Here is a 22,348-nt window from a genome sequence, read left to right as displayed (position 1 = left end):
TTCCATATCTTGGATTTTATAGACAGCAGAGAGTAGATTACTGGAGATTGAAGATAGGAATGAAGCACGGAGAAAATAAATTCTACTAGGAAAAGCAAGTGAGATTAAAGTCATAGTTCCATGAAAAATAGTAAGAGGTTTTAGAAAATCCGGGTGAAATAAAGAAGTTGAGTAACTCTAAAGGTAAAGAGAAACATGAACTGAGGCAAAATTCCACCAAGGTCTGACGTTGTTTCACTGTCCCTTATCCATCCACTTGTCCCTTTTATTTCCATGTCTGCAATGCAGGGGGAAACATCACATGCCAAGATCCCATAATAGGCATCGGGGAGCCTGGGAAAGTTGTTCAGAAGCTGTGCCAGTTCTCCAAATTTCCCCGAGGCCCCGGTGGGCTGGTCGGTGGAACAGTAACCTACAAATGCATAGGCTCCCAGTGGAAGATGAAGAGCAACAACTGTGTCTCAGTCCCAATAAATAACCTGCTCAAGCAGGCCAAGGTGATCCTTTCAACTTTGATTCTCAGTTCTTAGTGGGAAGATAAGTCTGGCTTATTGTAATGCTCAGCACTCAGGGCCTTGGGCTGGTTCATGTTGCTTTCAAAGCTACTTTGTTTATTTCTAAAGGAGATGTGACCCTAGAGATGATTAAAAAATTTTCTTAAAAATTTTACAAATATTGGATGGTTTCAACTTTAAATCAGAGACATTCAGCAGAGGAAGGGGAAGGAGAAGGATTAAAACAGGGGCAGGAAGAGTGCAAGAGACTATACTGATGGTTGATGGGTGACTTGGTGGTGGGAATTTATAGGGACTATATCTGAAAGTAGGAAGCAAACATTGTACAAAAATGAACAATGATGTAAAAATATATATATATATAAAATATTTAAAAAATTACAAATACAGAGGCACAACACATGTGCTCTCCTCCAGAGCCAGTTGTACAAACTTCACCTCAATTTCTTAGTTTTTTGTTTCCATTTCCTCCCAAAGACAGGTCATATTATCTTCATTAACCACTTTCCTTTGAATGATTCTGATATCAAGAAAATAGCTCCAATCTTTTCAGAAAGAGGAGTAACATGAAAAAATAAGGTTCATCATGCAAAAAAACCAAATAGTTAGGTTTTTTTTTTCAGTAGGTCTGAGATTTCCTCATCCTTAGAGGTAACCTACAGTTCTGAAGAGGGACTAGTCTGCCTCTTTGATCTGGAAAAGAAGTTATTGCTGTTTGGTATGGGAACATTCCTTTCTTTCCATCAAAATAAATAAATATCACCTCACCTTTAATTTGGGGGAGTTAGAGACTCCTAACATTCCATGAGCTACAATAAATAAATACTGATGTGGAACCTAGAGAAGATTATAGGTTTTGGTAACATATTCAGACAACCTTTCAAACAGTCTCACTCATGGAAGAAAAATTAAGAAGGGATGATGCTGAATTGTGCTCATTTAATTATGTTCTATATCTCCTCATCTTACACCAAATTTACTAAAATGCCTACAATGTGCAGAGCATTGTTGTAGGTGCAAATTAAATGAGGATAACAGATATAAACCAGAATAGTCTCAGGAAAATCGAGGTGTATCCTAATAATCAGTAATATAAATGATAAGAAAAAGCAGAGTGGTAAATATGTTTCCACACAGACTGTCCAAGTCTTCCTTCAATTTCACTCAACTTTAATCTAGTTTTCTAACAATTACATCTACATTCCTTTTTTTGTTTAACTGGTCATCAGTTTGACCTATTCAGCTTGTATTTATTGGATACCTACTATTATGCTGAGTTTATGACATGTACTATGTTAGGCATTAAAAGAGAGATAAATTAGTATAACACATGGTTCATGTTGATGAGAAGTTTATAATTTAATTGGAAAGGTATTAAAATTAAAATGCAAGATGATATTGGTAGAGAGTTACCCTTCTGTGTATAAGGTCTAACTTCATTCTGGGGAGCACACATGGATAGTTTAGGAGATAAGCAAGTTACCTTATGGGATATACTTATAGGCATAGAGAAAAAGTGAAAGTATAGATAGATGTGACAGATTTTTGTCATGGATGGGTCCCTCGAATTTGATGACTGACCAATTGGCACTTTTCTGCTTGTCTATGTCACCTTTTGACTTACTAGGCTTTGGTTAAGAGCCCCTCTCAGGATGAACAGCTCCCTACATACCTAAAGGAGCTTTCCACTAGCACAAGCAAGATGGAAGATGAAGTCAGTTCTTCGCCTGGGAGCTTGGGAGCTCTTATCGACATCCTTGATTTGCTCTCAACTGTTCCAACCCAAGTGACAACAGAAATGATGACGGTGAGTTTGTTTAAGCCTCACGGGAGTTTAAGGGTCTTGTCCTTGCACCCCTCAGAGCTTGTGATCCAGAAACCTAACTCCAAACTATTGCACCTTCCTCCCTCTCTTTTCCAGAGCAACACTCTGAGACATTATTGTCACACAAAATTCACTGCCAGCTTTAGCTTTTAGGGTGTTAGGGAGAGTTCTCAGTATTCATGTGGGGACCCTAAAAATATATTAGTGAATCTCTGCTTTAGTTTCTTCATTAAAATAGAACAAATTTGGGCCTCCCCTGGTGGTGCAGGAGGTTGAGCCCCGCACTGTGAAGCTGTCTGCAGCCTCTGCAGAGCTGGTTCGATCCTGGCCAGCCTGAAAGAATCCCACATGGCGCTGAAGACCTCTCCTGTCGCACCCACTGCTCCCCTTAGCAGTGTATTTTGTCAGTCTGCCTGTTCTGCTCCCCATTCTGTCTCTGGTGAATCCTCTCACCCTCCCGTGCATCTGGACTGTACCCAGGTTCTTGCATCAATCAATTAATCAATCAATCAATCAATCATTTAAAAAATAGAACAAACTCTTACCTGTTTTCTAGGAAAACTAGAAAAGTTTTTCAGATGATATACAAGGTATATTCTCAATGATCTTGTACTAAACATAAGCTTTGAAGGAATCAGGGTTCTAGAAAGAAAGATTATTCACCCACAGGAGTTCAGATGAAGAGATATTAATGAAGGGATGCCTATAGAGGTAAAGCTAGCATTAAAAGATAAAGAAGTAAATGTGGTGAAGCACCCAGAAATCAGCAAGATTTGGGAGCCATCGTTGTCTAAGAACTAAAGGAGAAAGGCAACGCAGTAGTTATTCATAGTCGCAGGAGAGCAGAAGCCTCCAAGTAATCCCAGGAGCTATGGTCTTGGAAAGACTTAGCACAAGATATGCTGAAGGGAGTAGAGTGGGTAAGAGGAATGTGATGGGTAGCAGGAAAAATGTATTTCAACTTCTTTCTTTCCCCACCCTCTGAACTCTTGCCCCACCCTCTGAACTCTTGCCAGTATTTCCAATGGCCAAACCCAGCTTGGATCATAAGAGTGCAAGGAGGTTATATATGTTTCTTGGGGCTGCTGTAACAAAGTAGCACCCATTGGGCAGTTTCCAATGATGGAAATTTCCTCTCTTATGGCTCTTGAGGTTGGAAGCCTAAAAGTAAGATATCTGCAGGAATATATTCCCTCTGAAGTTTCCAGGAGAGGACCTTGTCCTTGTCTCTTCCCGCTTCAGTTGGTTCCAAGATTTGACTTGTGACTATATCATTCCATTCTCTCTGATTTTGTGTTCAAATGGCCTTCTCTTTTTTTCCATTTATCTTCTCCTTCTCATTGGGTTTACAGTCCCTCTAGGTACTCCAGGATGATTTCTTCTCAAGATCCTTAATTTAATTGTATCCACAAACACCCTATCTCCAAGTAAGATCACATTCATGAGTCTGGGTATGATGACAGCCATGGGGGGAATGACAACATTCTATTAACTACAGGGATGGTAGTCCAGAGACCAAAACAAGACAAAGAAGAGCACAGAAAATATATTGGGGGAAGACAGAAATGGAAAATGACAAGCCCAAGTTTGTGGGAGAATCGGATTGTTTAACAAAGTAAGATGTGCTTGATAACACTGGCACTGCCCATTTAATGTTCTGAATTTGAGAGGGTCTTCTGAGACCACCCTTGCTGGTAAAATATTACCCACTAAAAAGCCTATACTTTTAAAGATACATTAAAAATAATTAATAAATATCACTACCACCTGCTGTATGGGCTTCCTGAGTGTTGGGGTTTGGTTCCCATTGTCACTATTGCTAGTTGTTTGAATTAGGCATGGAGTCTTGGGGACCTCTGCTTACTGCCTGCTGTAAGAAGGTCAGCCACAGATCCCCACAACCTGTGATGCCTCATTGTTCTCTTCTCTTTTTCTCTTACTTGTATCCACTCAATGTGTTTCTATGGAGATGTTATTTTTTCTTTTATAATGAAAAGAATTTGCTTGGTTTGATCCCATGCCATGTCAATTTCAGGATGTTCTGTCCACGGTTAACGTCATACTCAACAAGCCCATGTTAAGTACCTGGAAGGAGTTACAACAGCAACAGAACAACCAGAGCTCACTGTTACTGGATTCAGTGGAAAGATTTTCCAGAGCACTATGGACAGAGGACAGCACCATCCTGTCCATCTCTCAAACCAATGTGCAGATGAGAGGCATGGTGATAAAATCTGGCCCCAAAATCTACACACAGAGATTTGTTTTCTCAGACTCTGACCTCTGGGGCAACGTGGCAATTGATGAGTGCCAGCTGGGAAATCTGCAGCCAGATTCATCTATTGTCACTGTGGCTTTCCCAACTCTCAAAACCATCCTTGGCCGGGATGCTCAAGGACAGAGTTTTGCAAACAGCTTAGTGATGACAACCACTGTCAGCCACAATATAACCATGCCATTCAGGATTTCAATGACTTTTAAAATCAACAACCCTTCAGGCGGGGCACCACAGTGTGTCTTCTGGAACTTTCACCTTGCCAATTATACAGGGGGCTGGGACAGCAGTGGCTGCTATGTTAACGAAGTCCATGGGGATAGCATCTCCTGCAGCTGTGACCACTTAACATCATTCTCCATCCTCATGTCCCCTGACTCCCCAGACCCCGATTCGCTCCTGAAAATACTGCTGGATATCATTTCCTACATTGGGTTGTGCTTTTCCATCCTGAGTTTAGCAGCCTGTCTCATTGTGGAAGCTGTGGTGTGGAAATCAGTGACCAAGAACCGGACTTCCTACATGCGCCACATCTGCATAGTGAACATTGCTGCTTCCCTGCTGGTGGCTGACACCTGGTTCATAGTGGCTGCTGCCATCCATGACAACCACTACCCACTCAATGAGACAGCCTGCGTGGCCGCCACCTTCTTCATCCATTTTTTCTACCTCAGTGTCTTCTTCTGGATGCTGACTCTGGGCCTCATGCTCTTCTACCGCCTGGTTTTCATCTTACATGACACCAGCAAGTCCATTCAGAAGGCAATTGCATTTTCTCTTGGCTATGGCTGCCCTCTCGTCATCTCAGTCATCACCGTGGGAGCCACACAGCCACAGGAAGTCTACACGAGGAAGAATGCCTGTTGGCTCAACTGGGAGGATACGAAGGCCCTGCTGGCTTTCGTCATCCCGGCACTGATCATTGTGGTGGTGAACATGACCATCACTGTCGTGGTCATCATGAAGATCCTGAGACCTTCCGTTGGGGACAAGCCAAGCAAGCAGGAGAAAAGCAGTCTCTTCCAGATCAGCAAGAGCATTGGGGTCCTCACACCACTCTTGGGGCTCACCTGGGGTTTTGGTCTTGCCACTGTGTTCCAGGGGAGCAATGCTGTGTTCCATATTGTATTTACTCTCCTCAATGCCTTCCAGGTAAGCTATGTGGTGCAGTACTCTCAGGAAGTATCCACACTGGTGGGACAAACTAATGATAGAAACACAAACAGGAGTAGGAATGGGGAGGATTTAGTCCAGAGGAAGTATTAACCCTAAAGAGTGGTAATTGCAAGAACTCTATGAGATAGAAAGGACACATTCCTCTGATTCCATGGAACTTCATGTCTCTAATCACTTGCATTATAATTCAGTCACATATGTGACTGTCTTTTAATACAAGTAGGAGGAAAGTCCCTTTACTACTGGATTTTGCTGTTATCCAACATTATCTTCATCCAGTCTATTATGTCCTCTAAGTACAAATACTGTTAAACCAAATAATCTCTCCAGTTGGTTTCTACCAGCACTGTATGAGCTCTGCCTTTGTGAGACTAGGGATTGTGTTTGTTTTATTCATTACTATATCTCTAGTGTCTAAAAAAGACTTGGCACAGAGTAGATACTCCATGATCATTTGGTGAATGAAACAAAGGCTATGTACATGGCATATTTTCTAAAACCATTTCCAGAGTAATAATAAAATGAATGCTCTCTATAATGTAGACAATCTGCTCTGATTTAGTAAAATGAAAAAGACACCTTTGCTCTCCTAAAACACATAAATAATTACAATGCAAGTCAATTTATTAGAATAGCTGTAAGCCTTTGGAGCACAAGGAAGGGAATGTTTAATTCTGACTCGCCCAGTGGAGAGGTAGTAAAATGGGCCTCCCATGCGCTGGTGAAGAGGCAAGGAATCTGGATGTTATGTGCCCCCTCGATGTTATGCCAAGATTGTGCAAATCCTAGCTCCTCTACTGGGTCCATGGCCCCAGGCTATAAGGCTCATTTCTAATGTCTTTACAATAGGCCTTGATTACTTAGGATTGGTTATTCCACCCCCTGCCCCAGGTCCACATCAGAACTGTGTGAGGTGTATTTAATAACATAACCAGCAGGACCTCTAGTTGACGATATGAAAATTATCTTTACTACATATAACATCCCTTGGTATGGATCTATTGCATCCCTGTTAATACGATCATCTACTGGACTCATTCTATAAACTCTGATGTAAAAAAAAGATAGTACAATTCAATGTCAGGTTAATAAAAGTGCTTTTCTTGGATGATAGAATATGATTAAAATGAACTTCTTCCCAAATTTTTCTTCAGGGATTATTCATTTTACTCTTTGGATGCCTCTGGGATCAGAAGGTAAGAACAGTGATAGTTTCACACTCTTAGAAAAGTCTAAAGTGTGTGTGGTTTGTTGAATTGACCCTGGCTTCTTTTAAACATTACAGGTGCAAGAAGCTTTGCTGAATAAGTTTTCACGGTCAAGATGGTCTTCACAGCACTCAAAGGTAAGTATTTCCTTTATGGAGACTTTCACAAGCCCCTCTGTCTATAGCTAGTTATAGCATAGATTATTCCACTGTTTTTTGCTCCTAATCTCATTCTATTTTGCTCCTATCTCATTCTAGCCTATTAAGCACAGCTAGGGAGGAGAAGAGTCTGTCCCCAGAGCTTTGATAGGCATTCAAATAGAACAGAAAAAATCAATTGGAAGTTAAATTCAAATTTCAAAGAGAAACATCCTCTAGAGAAACTCGTCAATAAAGAACACAATTTGAACAACAGTAAATTCTGTGATTTGCAAAGAGATTATTGTCTCAAATTTCTTTGTCTGTTTGCACATTTATGAAGATACTAGAACCCTATTTAACAGTGGAACATAAAGTTGATAGTTATTTTCCTAAAACTGATGATGAGATTACAGTGTTTCAAGGTGGCTCTCCTGATGGCTTTGCTTGAAGTGAATTCATGTTCCTTTACCCTGGCTCTCTCTTTGAAGAGGTGGGAGGAGACATGCAGGCAGTGACCACTAGAGGGCAGCAAACTAATCCTTCTAGAGATGAAAACAAGACCAAGGTCAAACACATTTACACATAATTTTCTTTTTGTCTCTTTTCTAGTCAACATCCCTAGGTTCATCTACACCTGTATTTTCTATGAGTTCCCCAATATCAAGAAGATTTAACAATTTGTTTGGTAAAACAGGTATGTAACGACCTTTAGATGCTCCCATGTTAACCCCCAACACATTTGCCCAGAGGGAGTGTCTCACACCTATATTTCCCACTCCTCACCTCTTGTCATTTACCTGTGGCAGCCTCATTTGGTCCAGAGGTTAAATATAAGAATTTGTCTTTTCCCAAACCACCAGGAAGCTGTTAGAGAGGTCATTTGCCTTCAGTGGGCGGCTTAACTGATCATAATATATTCAACGTGAAAAATAAGATTGGGAAATCGAGACAAACTTTAGAGAACTGTCTGTCATGGTGTATCAGCTATAAAAATGTAAATTGCCGACCTTGTCAAATAGAGTTTTTCTAGTCATGTTAAGCAGGAATAAGATCGTGTTCTTCAGTCAGGTGCAACAAAGAATACACACACACACACATTTAATATTTTATTGAGATAATGTTGGTTTACATCCTTGCTTGTATTTTAGAAGTACAGGATTTTCCTCTCTTCAGGTGTTATTACTCCAGTGAATCCGCCATCACCACCAACAAGGAATATATTTAGAAAATGCCACAATAGGATCCCATGCCATGGGTCTCCCTCCCCCAACCTTTTATTTTCTTTCATTTTTTTGGAGTGAGCTTGTTTTTCACGTTGATTTTTATCATCAAACTCCATACATATATGAGAGACCACCCAAGTTAACATTTCTATTAGGAGCATGCACAATTCAAATTTCCACCTTGAACGTATTAAAATGAATAATATTACTGGCTTTGGACAATGGGTCTCAGCTATTCTGAAACCCTTGTTTCAGAAATTGAAACCCCTGTTTCATGTCACCAGCGCTCCAGGAAAACAGATACCAGAATTCCTTCCAGCTTCTTGAAACTAAAAGATTTCATAAATGAAGTATCTAGAAATGTGTCCATAGCTCAGACTAAGGTTTTCCCTACAAAAGAAAATTTTGAGAATGCCCATTAACTGATAAAACTTCAGAGCACTTAATGTTTTCAGCTTCAGTTTAATGCACTACTCATGAAACTGGAAAAACACTTTGATTTTGAAAGCCACTGACTGGATCTGTTGTGAAATGAGCACATTTTCAAGAGGCATTAGAACACTTACTCAGTCACAGGAGCCTGTAGGCCATTTTTATCCAAGTGAGAAGTCTATGAGTGATTTTCTAGAGTCAGAATTGGGTGATGTGTTAGGCCAACAAAATGTTGCCCTGGTCGAGGAGTTAGAGCTCTGTTCCCAAGGTAGCAGCACCCCAGAGCCTGGTCGTTGCCACTCAATAGCCTTTCCGGGTCATTAATACAGCTGCACATTGGCCTACTGGAGGGTTCCATGGTCACTGTAACTTTGGTTTATGTTGTCAGCAGCCCCAAAGGGCCCCCTGGGCAATGATGGCAACCTTGTTAGCTGTAGCAGTTCGTCAATCTGATGGTAGGGTGGGCACTGAGTCCCTTCTTCTGCCAAACTCACAGTCCGCACCCCCACCTCTGGCTCAGTCCCTGCCTCCTGCTGACACAGCCCTCCCTCCCCACCCCCGCCCCAGCCCTGTGGTTACTCCAGCTGCACCTCCTGCTGCTCTCCAGCTAGTGCTTGTTGGCACTCCAAGATTTCTGCTTCTCTTTTGGACCTGCCTTCTCTTCTCCCATAATTTTCTCTTTTTTTTTTCCTCTTCCCCCTCCCCTCATTACCTTCCAGTTCCTCTCAAGAGTTTCCCCATCACCCCAAGCTAAGGGTCTAGGCAAGTTCCTTCGTGTGATGTTCCAGGCACGTGCATGCATGCGGCGGCATGTGGAGAGGCACAGGCATGTTGGCATGTGGCCAGCAGTGGCCTCCGTGGCCATAGTAGAAGTTTGGCTGCTGGGATGATTATGTGAAAAGCTAGTGCTTGTCGGCGCTTCCGCGTCCGGGGGGAGGGCAGGCATGGCCGAGCTACCTGACTCCTGGACTGAACCTTCCCCATCCCACCTGTCAAGAGGTTTACATCCCCAAGAGTATCTTTTAGGCTAAGCTGCTGCCCTGTTTTTCAGGAACATACAATGTTTCCACCCCTGAAACCACCAGCTCATCCCTGGAAAACACATCCAGTGCTTACTCCTTGCTCAACTAAGAACAGGAAGGCCCAACCCACGTGACTTCTTGGGAACGATGGATGTTCTGAAAAAGAGATCCTTTCAAAGCCATGGGCAAAATGTTTTCTCTGCAGGCTCCTGGGAGCAGATGCTGAAAAGACTTTTCGTGAGGGAAGAGGCTTCCTTTTGTAAAGACAGACTAAGAGTAATTGTTTCTTTTATTTTGCTGTCCCACCTCCATCCTTGTGTGACAGCAAATGTGTATAGTATTTAAATGACGCTCATGTACTCCAAGGCCCAACTTCTCTGTCTATATTGTAAAATACAATTTCAAAGTGACACTTTCATTTTTCACATGTTGGGCACAAAGATAAGCTTTGATTAAAATAATAAATAAAAGGCTAGAACCTAGAAATGCTTCAGTAAAGTCTAGAAAGCCTAAACGGATAGAGGGAGGGAAGGAAGGAAAAAATGAAGAGAGGGATGGGGGAAGGAAGAAAACATGAAGAAAAAGGAAAAAGTAGAGATCAACAGCTTTAAGGGCCCCATTTTAGGGTTTCCATGTTAATGATCTAATCTAATTGCAGAGACCCTGCAATACTGAGGATTAAAAAGTGGCTCAAGAATGAAACCTGAAAGTGAGCTTCAGGGAAAGATTTGTGTCATCCTGGTCTTCACTACGTGAGAAGTGGGGGAAAGCAACAGGGGAAATAGAAAGGAAGTTACATCCTCAGGATGCTTTCAAGTGGGTAACAATATGTACGACAGACGCCGGGCAGAGACACGGCTCTCCTGAGACAGGACACACGCATTTACCTTGGTATGCTGAGGTCTGAGCTAAGTGAGTGAGCGTGCAAAGGAAGTGTGATAACTCTATCCTGTCCACTACATCAAGCAGCTGGATTCATTTTTATCATTGATCAGAAAAGATTCACATTTCAGTTTGCTCCACAATTTGAAAGCAAAAAGTATCTATTTTTATATCCATGAATTGCCAAATTGATATTTTGCACTGAAAACAGACTCCAACTGTCTTATATTGTTATTTAACAACTTTAACCAGGTACTTCTCTGTGCATTATAGAATAGATTTTAATAATCTCATAGCATTGTATATTATCATTGTTGTTAGTGTAGGCATGGAGGACTTGGTGTGTTGTGTGGCTCTCTTTGTGTTAGTTCTTTCAGTCCTCAATTCCCCAGACCGACATGCATTAAGAATTTTGTGTGATCGAATCGGTGTTTATTCCAACCATTTGGGAATCTTCCAGAAAAACGTTTTACAGCTGGCTAGTCTATGCACCGAATGATATTACCTTGATGAACGGAGGGTGCAGCTTTTTCCCCAAGGATTTGAATTGGTTGTGAATTGTGTGTGTGTGTGTGTGTGTGTACATTTCATGAAAATACAAATATTTATTAAAATTGCATCCATATTAAAGCTAATCATGTGCTGTAGCTGCAGCAATCACAGATTCCAAATCAATGTCTGATCCCAAGGAGAAAATAAGACAGAATAAAAATATAGGGTTACTCTGGAAATGCGGGCTCTATGGTCTCTTTAAGGGGTGAGAACACAAATGGGGCCCAGTCACCAGGAAGACTGGACAAGAGCGGCTGAAACTCAACCACTTATTAAGATTCAAAAGTGTCCTTCTAATATATTAACTTTCTAAAATCCCTTCCTTTTATTTGTAATTTTGAGCTGTCCTTCTGCCTCTCTTTTCTTCACGGGGAAGGGGAGGTGAGGCAGATGGAAGCCCTAATGATGTTTCAAGTAAATGAACTTTATTTCTTCCTATTCTCAAATGATGGAGAGAGCCTATGTTTGCCTGAAAACACACATTGTTATCCCAAATGGATAGCTCATAAAGTTCCTAAAAGAAATCATTGCTAGGTTATAAAATCCTCTAGGTCTGAAGGACTTTGGGTGGAGTTCAGTACTGAGAAGACAGAGCCAGAGACTAGGTTGGAGGATTTGTTGAATCAGGAGTAGATATGGGAAGGCGGTGGGGGAGAGAAAAATTAAGTGTCAGAGAAAAAAAATGGCTTTGACTGATTTGGTTCCTGTAGTTAAATCAGGGTATTGTGGCAGAATTTTAACTTGGTCCTCTTGACACCATCTGCCAAGGAAAGCAAGGCACTCAGGAGAAGGTGTGGTTCTCATATTCACAATTACAATGGGACAAGAAACCACGAACTTCCACCCACTTCCCTAGGGATCCCTTAGGAGTCATTGTGTTGGTTGCTATAATGCAGGAAGCTTCACCAGAGGGCCACAGGAGGTGGATCTGTCCCTCTGTCACACGCATTAACTGAGGCATAAACCCTTACATAACACACACACACACACAGAGACATGAACATATGTCCCACCTTTCATGCCACAGTGCTGTGTCCAAATTCTAGAAAATGAAAAATACTGGTTTTCTGCCCAACTGTGTGACACACAATTCAGCCCCTGCTCTTTGCTGAGTATATCCTAAAATAAGCAGTAGGATTCAAAACTGTTAAAAAGGACAGTCCACGAATCCATAAATTATACCGTGGGCCTGCTTGGCCCTGAGGCCCTCAGTTTGCAATCAGCAGTGATTACCAGGCATCTGGTAGTACATTCCTAAGGGGAGAGGAGGCAGGAAAAAACATGGCTCCGCGGTGTGGTCTGCTTCACTTGTAAAGTGCCTCATGCTTCCGGAAAGCTCCGGGTTCCGGAAAGCTCTCATTGTAAAACTCAGTTTTCTGAACCAACACTGTCTTGCATGCATGCCCTTCTATTAAATCCATTTCTTGCAAAAGGATCTGTTTTAGTGCTTCAGAGTTGATGAGGTTGAACCACTCATGAATGAGCAATTAAAATACATTACAGAAATATTCTCTGAAAATATTGTAAGTCTGGTGAAACATATCAGGTCCTGAATGAGCCCAATGTCTGCCACCTCCCTCCCTGTTGCTTTTTGTTTATCTGCAAAAAGAGGTCACTAATGTCCAGTGAACTTTGCAAGATGTAGGTTGTTCAGGCCAAAAGTTAAACACTAGCCTAAATTGGTTTATGTAGAAAATCTCAGAGAGCTTTGTGTTAGAAGGTTTAAAAAAAAAAAAATGCTTCATGAATATGAAGAAGAGTATAGAAATGAGAAGACACAGAAGGCCAGGTGGGATGGGCACTGATTTTGAGGTGAGTGAACAGAAAGTCACAGTCCTTTGCGAAGATGAAAGAAAATGAGAGTGATCACAGAAATACCCCGTCGGCGGGATGCCTTTTATTTGTGGCATGGGATGGCGACACCAACTCAGCTTTGCATTCCAAAGAGAAAACGGTGACCCAGGCCAACAGAAGTCTGATTTCCAGAGTATTCAAAACAAAGTGGATATATCTTTCTTATGTATTTTTGTGAGTAAATGAAAATAGTCTTGTCATTTCAAAGATGTTAGCTTTGAAATTAGGTGCTATCGGTTTCTAAAATGATCACTTGGGATTTTAAATCGTGTCTCAGCAGTATGCCAGCATGCAGTATGTTGCCTTTCCATGCTTATGACAATAAAATACTTAAAAAGATTTCAGGACGTGCTCTTTTTTTTTTTTTAATAAAGGTAACATTGGTAACCTTTTCAAATGTGTGATACCACACCACCTCCATCACCAAAATTCTAAGAACCCTTCACCTAACATCGGATCATAGTACCTGTTCCTCCACACCCCTCCCTGCCCCACCAGTGGCCACCATTTTGTGGTCAGAGAATAATTTTTGTTTTGTTTGATCATTTGCTTTCTTTATGTTCCACATACGAGAGAAATCATCCTATATTTGTCTTTCTTTCTGACTTATTTCACTCAGCATAATCATCCCAAGCTCCATCTATGTTTCTGCAGATGGCAAGATTTAATTTTTTTTTAAAGATTTATTTATTATACAAAAACCAGGGTACAGGCCAGATGCGCAGGAGGGTGAGAAGATTCACCAAAGACAGAGAGGGGAACAGAACAGGCAGACTGACGAAATACACTGCTGAGGGGAGCAGCGGGCGAGACAGGAGAGGTCTGCTGCACCGTGTGGGATTCTTGCAGGCCGGCCAGGATCGAACCAGCGCTGCAGAGGCTGCAGACAGCTTCACAGAGCAGCGCTCAACCACCTGTGCCACCAGGGAGGCCCAAGATTTCATCTTTTTGTTGTCCTAACTGTAGTAGTCCACTGAGTACAGAAATCACAACTTCCTTGTCCAGTCATCGGTTGATGGACACGTAGGTGGGATCCCTGTCTTGGCTATTGTGAATAATGCTGCAATGGACAGAGGTGCATATAGCTTTTAGAACTGGTGTTTTCTTATTTAAGAGAAAGCTAGAAGTGGGACTACCCAGAGCTGTCTTTACATAAATTGTCCGCTCTTTTGCAACAGGCTATTGCTGCTGTTTCAGGATCCCCTTGTCAACAAGAATGTAACTCTATTCTCCAAACAGTGATGATCCCATCCATTCTCCAGGAATCGTGGTGGTGGTGGTGGCGGGGTAGCTGCCAGAACCTCACAGCTCAGCCCAGTTGGCTGAGAAGACTCATGAATTTTCTCACACAACCCACACGCCCACTCAACATGTGGAGCCCAGAAGCTTACAGAAGGTTTAAACAGCCATCCTTGAAGTAAAGCTTTCAAGATCTAACTGTCTGGGAAACAAACAAATGCCTCTTCTAATATTAGCATGTGGCTTGGTGGGGATTTTCATGAACAGCTGAAAACAGAGCCCCATGAGTTCTGTTTGTGATGGATACTTCCGCAACGTGGCTCCATATCCCTGGGTTAATGTTCTATTGCTGAGTAACTTAGAGGCTTCAAGTCATGTTATCTACTTGCTGTGGCTGTTTCTGTAGGTCAGAAGCTCAAGCATCATGTACTCCTCTCCTCAGGTCTCAATAGGCTGGACTCAAACTGTCACCTGGGGTCTTGGTCTCATCTAAAGGCTGGGTCCTTCTCCAAGGCCACTGGTTGTTGGCAATTCCATTCTCTGGAGTTATAGGTCCGAGACTTTGAGCTTGTAAGTGTGTCCTGCTATCTCCTTCACCCGGGGGTCCCCACAAAGTGGGTATTTGCTTCTTTTTTCTTTTTTAAGGATTTATTTTGACACAAGAGCTGGGGTACAGGTCAGAGGCTTGGGAGGATGAGAGGATCCACCAGAAACAGAGCAGGGAGCAGAACAGGCTGCCGAAATACACTGCTGAGGGGAGCAGCAGCGGAGAGGCGTGACAGGAGAGGTCTGGTGCACCATGCGGGAATCTCCCTGGCTGGCGGGGAATCAAACCTGCACTGCAGAGGCTGCGGACAGCTTCACAGCGCCTCGCTCAACCTGCTATGCCACCAGAGAGGCCTGGCATTTGCTTCTTTAAGGTCAAAGTGCTTCTATGATGACTTGAATCTCTCACTTCGCTTTCCGACCTTCTACCCTTCTTAAGGACTCACCTGATTAGATGAGGCCCACCCAGGAATCTCCAAGTCAGATAATAGGGGACCTTAACGACATTTGCAAAATCTTTTATCCTTGACATATTATGTAATTTACTCATGAGAATGATATCATATCCACAGTTCAGCCCACACTCAAGGGAAGAGCTTTATATGAGATATTTTGTCAGATTGTTTAAACAAACAAAGTTAAACAAAGTAAAAAAATGATAAATGTTAAAATAAAAAAAAAATTAAAAAAAAACAGTAAACAAAGTTAAGGTTCCACACACCTTTGCAGAGTCTGCACCAGGCATTAGCTATAGATATGTGAGCTATAAGTGTTTCTTTATCCATATGGTAATTGCACTTAGCAGGGTCTCCCTAGCATATCGATAATAAAGCTCATGTGCTGCAAAAATCCAGTATTATTCTGTATTCAGAATAAGCAAATATGAGAGAAGTTACCCTTCCCAAGGGAATGGCATCCAACTGGGTGGAAATTTAGGGAATGAGAACTGTTAGGAAATATCTGAAAGGTCCAGATGAAAAGAGACAGACACACCTACTCAGGAACTGACCACCTTCCCCAGGCTGATGTGGGCCCCAGAAGCTAAGAAAACCCTTGACATTTAGGTTAACAGATCAGAGCTCTAATAACACAGGTGCCAGCCAGGCTTCTGAGCTTTTATCCATCTGACCTCCAACCCCTTAAACATAAAGTGAAAATATCTGTCCTGTGCTGGGCACATCCCTGACAGCCTGTAATTCATGCCCAGGATAGGAAAGTTTTCATAGAGCAGAAGACCCATGGATATTTCATGGGACTAGTCCCCTGCTGGCATATGTGGGCATGGGTCACAGAAGCTTTTCTGGAACCTTCTGTTTATTTAGATTGATTTTTTAAAATAATATACAGGGCCTCCCCGGTGGCGCAGCGGTTGAGCGCTGGGTTGCGAAGCTGCCCGCGGCCTCTGTGGCGCCGGTTCGATCCCCGGCTGCTCCCCGGCCACCGGAGAGGGTCCCACATGGCGTGCAGACCTCTCCTGCCGCCCGCTGCTCCCCTCAGCAGTGTACTTCGGACCTTCTGCCTGCTCTGCTCCCCGCTCTGGCTCTGGTGAATTCTCTCACCCTCCCGCGCTTCTGACTGTACCCAGTGCATGTATAAACAAACAAACAAACAAAAACCAGCAAACAAATAAATAAAGCATGCCTCTATAAAAAAAAAAAATAATATACAAATTATAGTAAATATACAAAGTATAGTACTATATACAAAATATAGTAAAATTATATTTTGAAGATTTTCCCCTCCCCTGGATTTAAGAACTTTATTCTTTATTCATATAAATAGGAAGAAAAGCATGCTATCTATGAACATTTTATATGCAAATGAATGCATCTTTCTTTGAACAATTTAACCTGAGAGCTGCACTGTCAAGTAGAACTAAATGTACATTACATCTATTTTCAATTTTTTAGGAGCCATAGGAAAAGGAGTAATCAGGTAAAGTTAATTTCAATAATACCTTTTATTGAACCCAATACATGCAACACATTATCATTTGAAGATGTGCCTGATGGAAGTTACGAGTGGTACATTTTAAATTTTTTGTACTATGCGCTCAAAATCCAATGTGTATTTTACTCTGGCAGCACAGCTGGGTGACCTTGGCCATTCTCCACTCAACAGTATCTTGTATGTAGAAGCTACAGCAGTGGACCCCAGGACTACAGAACATGAGCCATGGACAAACACTCCTGTCAGGGTAGAAAAATCTGAACTGGCCTATATGGGGCAGTGGTGGGGGTGCACAGAAATCCCTAAGTCCCCAAATACCTCTCTCCCATAAAACTGCCCCTCCAAGCTGCACAGAGAGCCTCCAGTTGGGCACTCTCCTTGGAGACTGCTGGCAAGCATGGAGTATTGGTCCCAGAAAACCTGCTTCCCGTCTTCCCCAGGAAGAGGAAGTGTCTAGGAACCCTGTCAGCCTTCTTCCTTGGAGGATGAGCTTGCTGTGTTGTTATCACAATTATGAAGGCCACCGTGGGTCAGAACCCTGTTATTTATCTGTTATTTATCTGTTATTTATCTGTTATTTATCTCCAGAAACTATTGCTGTGGGTATCCTACATTTAAACACAGTCATCTTACCTTAAAAAAAAATTATTTTTTTAAGATTTATTTTATTTTTATATATACAAGAGCTGGGGTACAGGCCAGAGGTGCGGGGAGAGGGGGAAAGTGTGTGACAGGATTCACCAGAGAGAGAGTGGGGAGCAGAACAGGCAGATTGACTGAAATACACTGCTGAGGGGAACAGCGGGCGAGTCAGGAGAGGTCTGCTGGGTCATGTGGGAAACTCCTTAGTCGGGGATCGAACTCGTGCTGCAGTGGCTGCGGTTAGCTTCATAGGTTGCGTCTTAAACCCTTGCACCACCAGGAAGGCCCTAAATTTTTTCTTATTATGAATTTGTAGACATTCATTCTTTCCCTTTTACCTGTAAACCTGAGATAACAGTTGAAAGTTCACCAATGTTTCCTCTGCACAAATGGCCCTGGGCAGGGGTACGAGATCCGTTTTGCACCTCAGGATTTTTACTCTTTAATGTAGAGCCAAGTCCCAAATGCTGGTGACTATTTTAAAAAAGGAAAGGAAAAAAAAAAAGAACAAAACAGGACAAAACCAGGACCCCAGGAAAAAAAAAAAAAAGGCTTTTTCTCAGCATGAAAATCAACAGGAACTGATTGGGCAAGTCACGGGAAGCTGCTGTCACAGCAACAGGCAACATGTGCAGGAACAGGCTCCAAGAATGGCTTTGGGCCCTGACTTTTTGGGAACCCCTTTTGATTGGTACCATCCTCTGTCCACGCAATGCCCGAGGCTCGGCTCGGGAGTGACAGCCGCCCTCGGCGCGGGGCCCCGGCGCCCCGGCTCTCCTGAGGCTTGATCGCCACCTCGTGGTCAGGACAGGAAGCGTCTACTCCGGGTCTCTCCCGTGGGACCTCAAAGGCGGCGCGAGCACAGCTTTAGGACAACGTGTGCAGAAGTGCAAGAGTTTAGGACACATGAACATCAGGTGAAGGTGAAATGAAGGTCTACAAATGAGAAAAAGCAGGAATGAAAGAGTCACTAACACTCTCTACCTCCTAACACCTTTATGTTAGGATCCTTGCAGGGAAAAAGGAAGTTGGGAAAGGATGGACGTCAGGAATGGGGACAGCGAACATTCTAGAAGGTGGTTTCTGTGTGCATGATGGGTTGCAGGCAGGATACATCTTGGAGCTATGCTAACCCAGGTTGCACCCTCCTCAGTTTTTTTTCTTCCCTCACTGACTGAATCTTACTTGTGGAATCAAGTGCAAAATTAAAGCAGTCCCAGAAATGAAAGGGTTGCACCCTCCTCACTCCCCCCATTCCAAACAGGGATCCAATGAGGTTGTTCGAGGAAGCAAAATGGGAACCTTCCATGTTTCATGGGATGTAAACACTTATTCCATCAACGAGGTTTCAAAAGGCTGAAGCAGATGGTCCTGTTTCCTTTTCTGACTCATCCGTAGAAAACCACCACGGGGTGGGATTCTCGTTTTTTTTTTTTGTTGTTGTTTGTTTGTTTGTTTTATTTTTAATTTAATTTTATATTTTTATTGAAACAATACATATACCAGTATATAATTTCCTGGTGCTTATCATTAAGAATCAACAAGTATATATTACATTAAAGTCATGGAGAAGAGGCCAAAACTGACCCTTGCTCCTTTTCTCCTCATTTGCTGCTATCTCTTTCCCCTTGCCTCTGGTAACCACTAATTGGTCTTATTCATGGACGTGTACATTTGGTCTCTTCACAAACTTTGGGATTCTCGTTTTCTATCCAGATTGCTTCTGCAGCTGTCCCGGGCTGCCTGACACGCCAGCCAGCTGCTGTGTGGTTCTGGTCTAGCCTCCGGACATGCATGGGAGAGGAGGCTTCTGGCTCTGCCCCCCAAAGTGTGAGCAGAGAGGACCCCAGGAAAGCAAACAGCACCAGCTGCCCAGCGTGCTGTCCTGGGGGCAGAGAGACAGGCTGATCGGGCCTTGCATGAGGAGGAAGACAACTTCCCAGCAAGGAGAATGTCACAGGCCTGGGGATAGTGTTCATAGCCCCTCAGAATCTCTCTCACACCTTCTGCCTTATGTTAGACATCCCTGTCACAGAGAACAAAAATCTCAAGGGGAGAGGACCCTGAACATACAAAATCCCAGAGAGGTATACCACAAAGGGAATGAAAGTTACCTTCTGATGAAGATGGTCACTTTATTACTATGGGTACTGACATCTGTTGAGCTCTTACTGTGTGGCTGGTGTCTCCTAATCTGTTTATTCTTACATCATCATTTGAGCCTTTTGTCTCCTTTGGATAGAGGAAGTATTTTCCTTCTCTTTGTTTTATAGATGAGTAAAATAAGAACAGAGAGGTTAATAACTTGCACAGTGTCACACAGCCGAAGACTGAGAGGGCCAGGTGCCGGTGCAGAGGCCTGACTTAGAACATGGGTGATAACTGCACCCTATTTCTTCTCCATGAAAACTGATGCCAGTCATGCCTGAAGGTACGAATCTAGGCTATTTCCTCCCATCCCCACCCCCCAAACTGAGAACTTCTTCTCCATCAGAACATGTGTTTATTGTGGTGCACAGAGTCAGGATTGCCTTAATCCGAGTCATCTGCCAGCCTTGCAAAACTATCAGGGAGGATGATGTTTTCCTGAGCTACAAAGATTTAAAACAGCAGTCACAAAACATATGTTTATTTCTCTAGAACATAAAAGTGTATAAATAGGTAGTCTAGTATAAAATAGTGACCTCATTAGAGGTCACTACCACCCCCCATCCACCATTGCACGTCCCCCACCCCTAGGATTTGCAGTGGTTTTGCTAAATGGTATTCATAACTGGTGGTATGGTGAGCTTGACTCCACATAATTCTCAAGGACCCAGAACCTTTCATCTTTGTGTTCTGCTCTTCCCTGTGTCACTGCAGAGCCCCACATAGTAGCTCCCCTTCTGGTCATCTAGTCCCCTTATCAGTCCTGTCCCCTTTAAAACAGAAAGGACTAACCGTGAGTGCAGCAAGGCTCTTTAAACTGTCATGCAACATTTCTACTTCCACCCCACTGACTAGAACTTGGTCACACAATCCCATTACCTGCAAGGGAAGCAGGAGACTGTAAGCTATTTTCTGTGCACTCTTTTGACCAGCCAAGATTTGGAGATGTTGTTATTGAGAATAGACCGAGGGAGCCTGGATATTGAGGACCATTTTTGCTTGGGGTTGATCATCTGAATGTTGCCCGCCTCCCACTTTCTCATACCTTTCTCATGATTGTACTTCTCTGTTCTCCCTTTATGCTCCTGACTAGATAAAAATCTTTTAGTCTTACTGATGGTTTCCATTGAGCTGTTGAGTCACACATGGGTCAAATTGTCCTAAATTTGTCTAGGCCCTGAGGGAAGCTGTGATCCAGATGAGGGCATGTCTCAATTTATTTTGGGATTCCAGGCCAGCCCTTAGTAAAATTATAAAGATGAGGAGAGATGGGTCTTGTCTTCATTGTCTTGTCCATCTTACTTTTAGCCTCCCTTTTACTCACATGTGTACACACACGCACATGGTTTGTTGGGCTGTCCACGCCCCCCGCCACCATGTCAGATCTTTTCTGTCCTTTTCTTTCCTATGAATAATCATTAGAGGTCACTACCACCCTGTCCCACTATTGCGCATCCCCCACCCCTAGGATTTGCAGTGGTTTTGTTAAATGGTATTCATAACTTGAAGATAAGAATTAAATTTGTTCGAAGATTTCAGAAAAATACGTTTACATTAAAACTAACCCAGGAAATTTGTTTTACCCATATCCAGAAACACACGAAAATGTGAGATGTCACAAAATGATATTCATAGTAAAGAAAACCAAGCAACAAAAATCATCTGTACACAGCATTAGCACCTGCCACAAACTCTCCCCACAACTTTACATTAAAGGTCTCTTCTTTACACCTTGTCTTTAACAATGTGTTTTAACAACATGGCCATCGAACATGTACCAGGAAGCCTTGGAACATAAAGCCCACACTGTTCAGAAGACTTGAAACATGTTTTTAGTAACCAGTATAGTGGGCTCTGTGGGACTGGTGTTGACTGGGGTTGGGAACTCAGTTTTCCTTTGTCTTGATTTAACATAGAATTTTCTTGCCTGGCTGGGTTTTCTCTTCTTAGAAATTTTGGAAAGAGAGTACCTCTCAAAACATTTCCTTAAAATTCTTTTGTTCCAAACACTTCTTAAAAATTCTTTTCTATCTGATACTTTGTTGATATAATGATGTTGTATATAAATAGCATGACAACTATACTTTCAAACTTGGAAGGATCTGAGAAAGCTTTGGAGCAAGGCTCCTCACCCAACCCACAGATGTACATACAAAGCTGGACACATGGAAGATACTGGCTAAATATTCATCAAATTTATTAAGGCTCTTTCCTTAGAATCAGAGGAGGAGAAAAGCAAAAGTCTTGATGCCCTATTGCCAGAAGGAAACTGAATTTGAAACCCTTTAACACACAAGGCTTTAAAAGAGTGACAACACTATTGTATCTGATGAAAATGGATCTTTGAGTATATGTTTCTAAAATACATGATGTATGAGTTTCATTGGAGAGCTCTTACCTGCCAGAGAAATAAGAATTTTTATATCATGGTTATTTATTCAGTTATTGGTTCCTTTATTCATGTTTACTGAGGTCAATGTGCCAACCTGGTGTACATGTAAGCAATGGGACCCCGTGGGAAATGAGGACCTGCCCTGTGGGGCTTCCAGTCTATGGGAAAGACAGTCACTGAAACAGGAAATTGACAGTGAAGTGTTAGAGGCTGTCAAAGTCACACTAGATAAATTTAGAGCACGTAGCAGGGTAACAGAACCACATGGGGGTGAGGGGCAGAAAAGCCATAATGAGAAACAGGAGACTGGAATCCTTGGAACTTGGA

The 22,348-nt window shown here is 42.5% G+C and overlaps 1 protein-coding gene across 6 annotated transcripts in view; it reads left to right on the top strand.

The window, feature by feature from the left end:
* Positions 1-13,437, top strand: part of ADGRF5 (adhesion G protein-coupled receptor F5) — a 102,690-nt gene extending 89,253 nt beyond the window's left edge. For 5 of the 6 annotated variants that reach the window (XM_054698855.1, XM_037519847.2, XM_037519844.2 and 2 more), the window contains 7 exons: positions 289-497; positions 2,143-2,322; positions 4,376-5,767; positions 6,946-6,987; positions 7,077-7,136; positions 7,749-7,833; positions 9,846-13,437. In XM_054698855.1, coding sequence (XP_054554830.1) covers positions 289-497; positions 2,143-2,322; positions 4,376-5,767; positions 6,946-6,987; positions 7,077-7,136; positions 7,749-7,833; positions 9,846-9,925 — 2,048 coding nt within the window. In that variant the 3' untranslated portion in view covers positions 9,926-13,437. Of the gene's footprint in view, positions 1-288; positions 498-2,142; positions 2,323-4,375; positions 5,768-6,945; positions 6,988-7,076; positions 7,137-7,748; positions 7,834-9,182; positions 9,250-9,845 lie in introns of all 6 variants that reach the window. The other variant, XM_037519845.2, reaches the window with a different exon arrangement.
* Positions 13,438-22,348: the final 8,911 nt, after the last annotated feature.

This window comes from Talpa occidentalis, unplaced genomic scaffold, assembly GCF_014898055.3.
Source record: "Talpa occidentalis isolate TD23 unplaced genomic scaffold, MPIMG_talOcc4v2.1 talOcc4.2, whole genome shotgun sequence".
NCBI lineage: Eukaryota > Metazoa > Chordata > Mammalia > Eulipotyphla > Talpidae > Talpa > Talpa occidentalis.
Note: the sequence above shows the minus strand (reverse complement) of the source record. Positions and strands in the feature narration are given on the sequence as shown.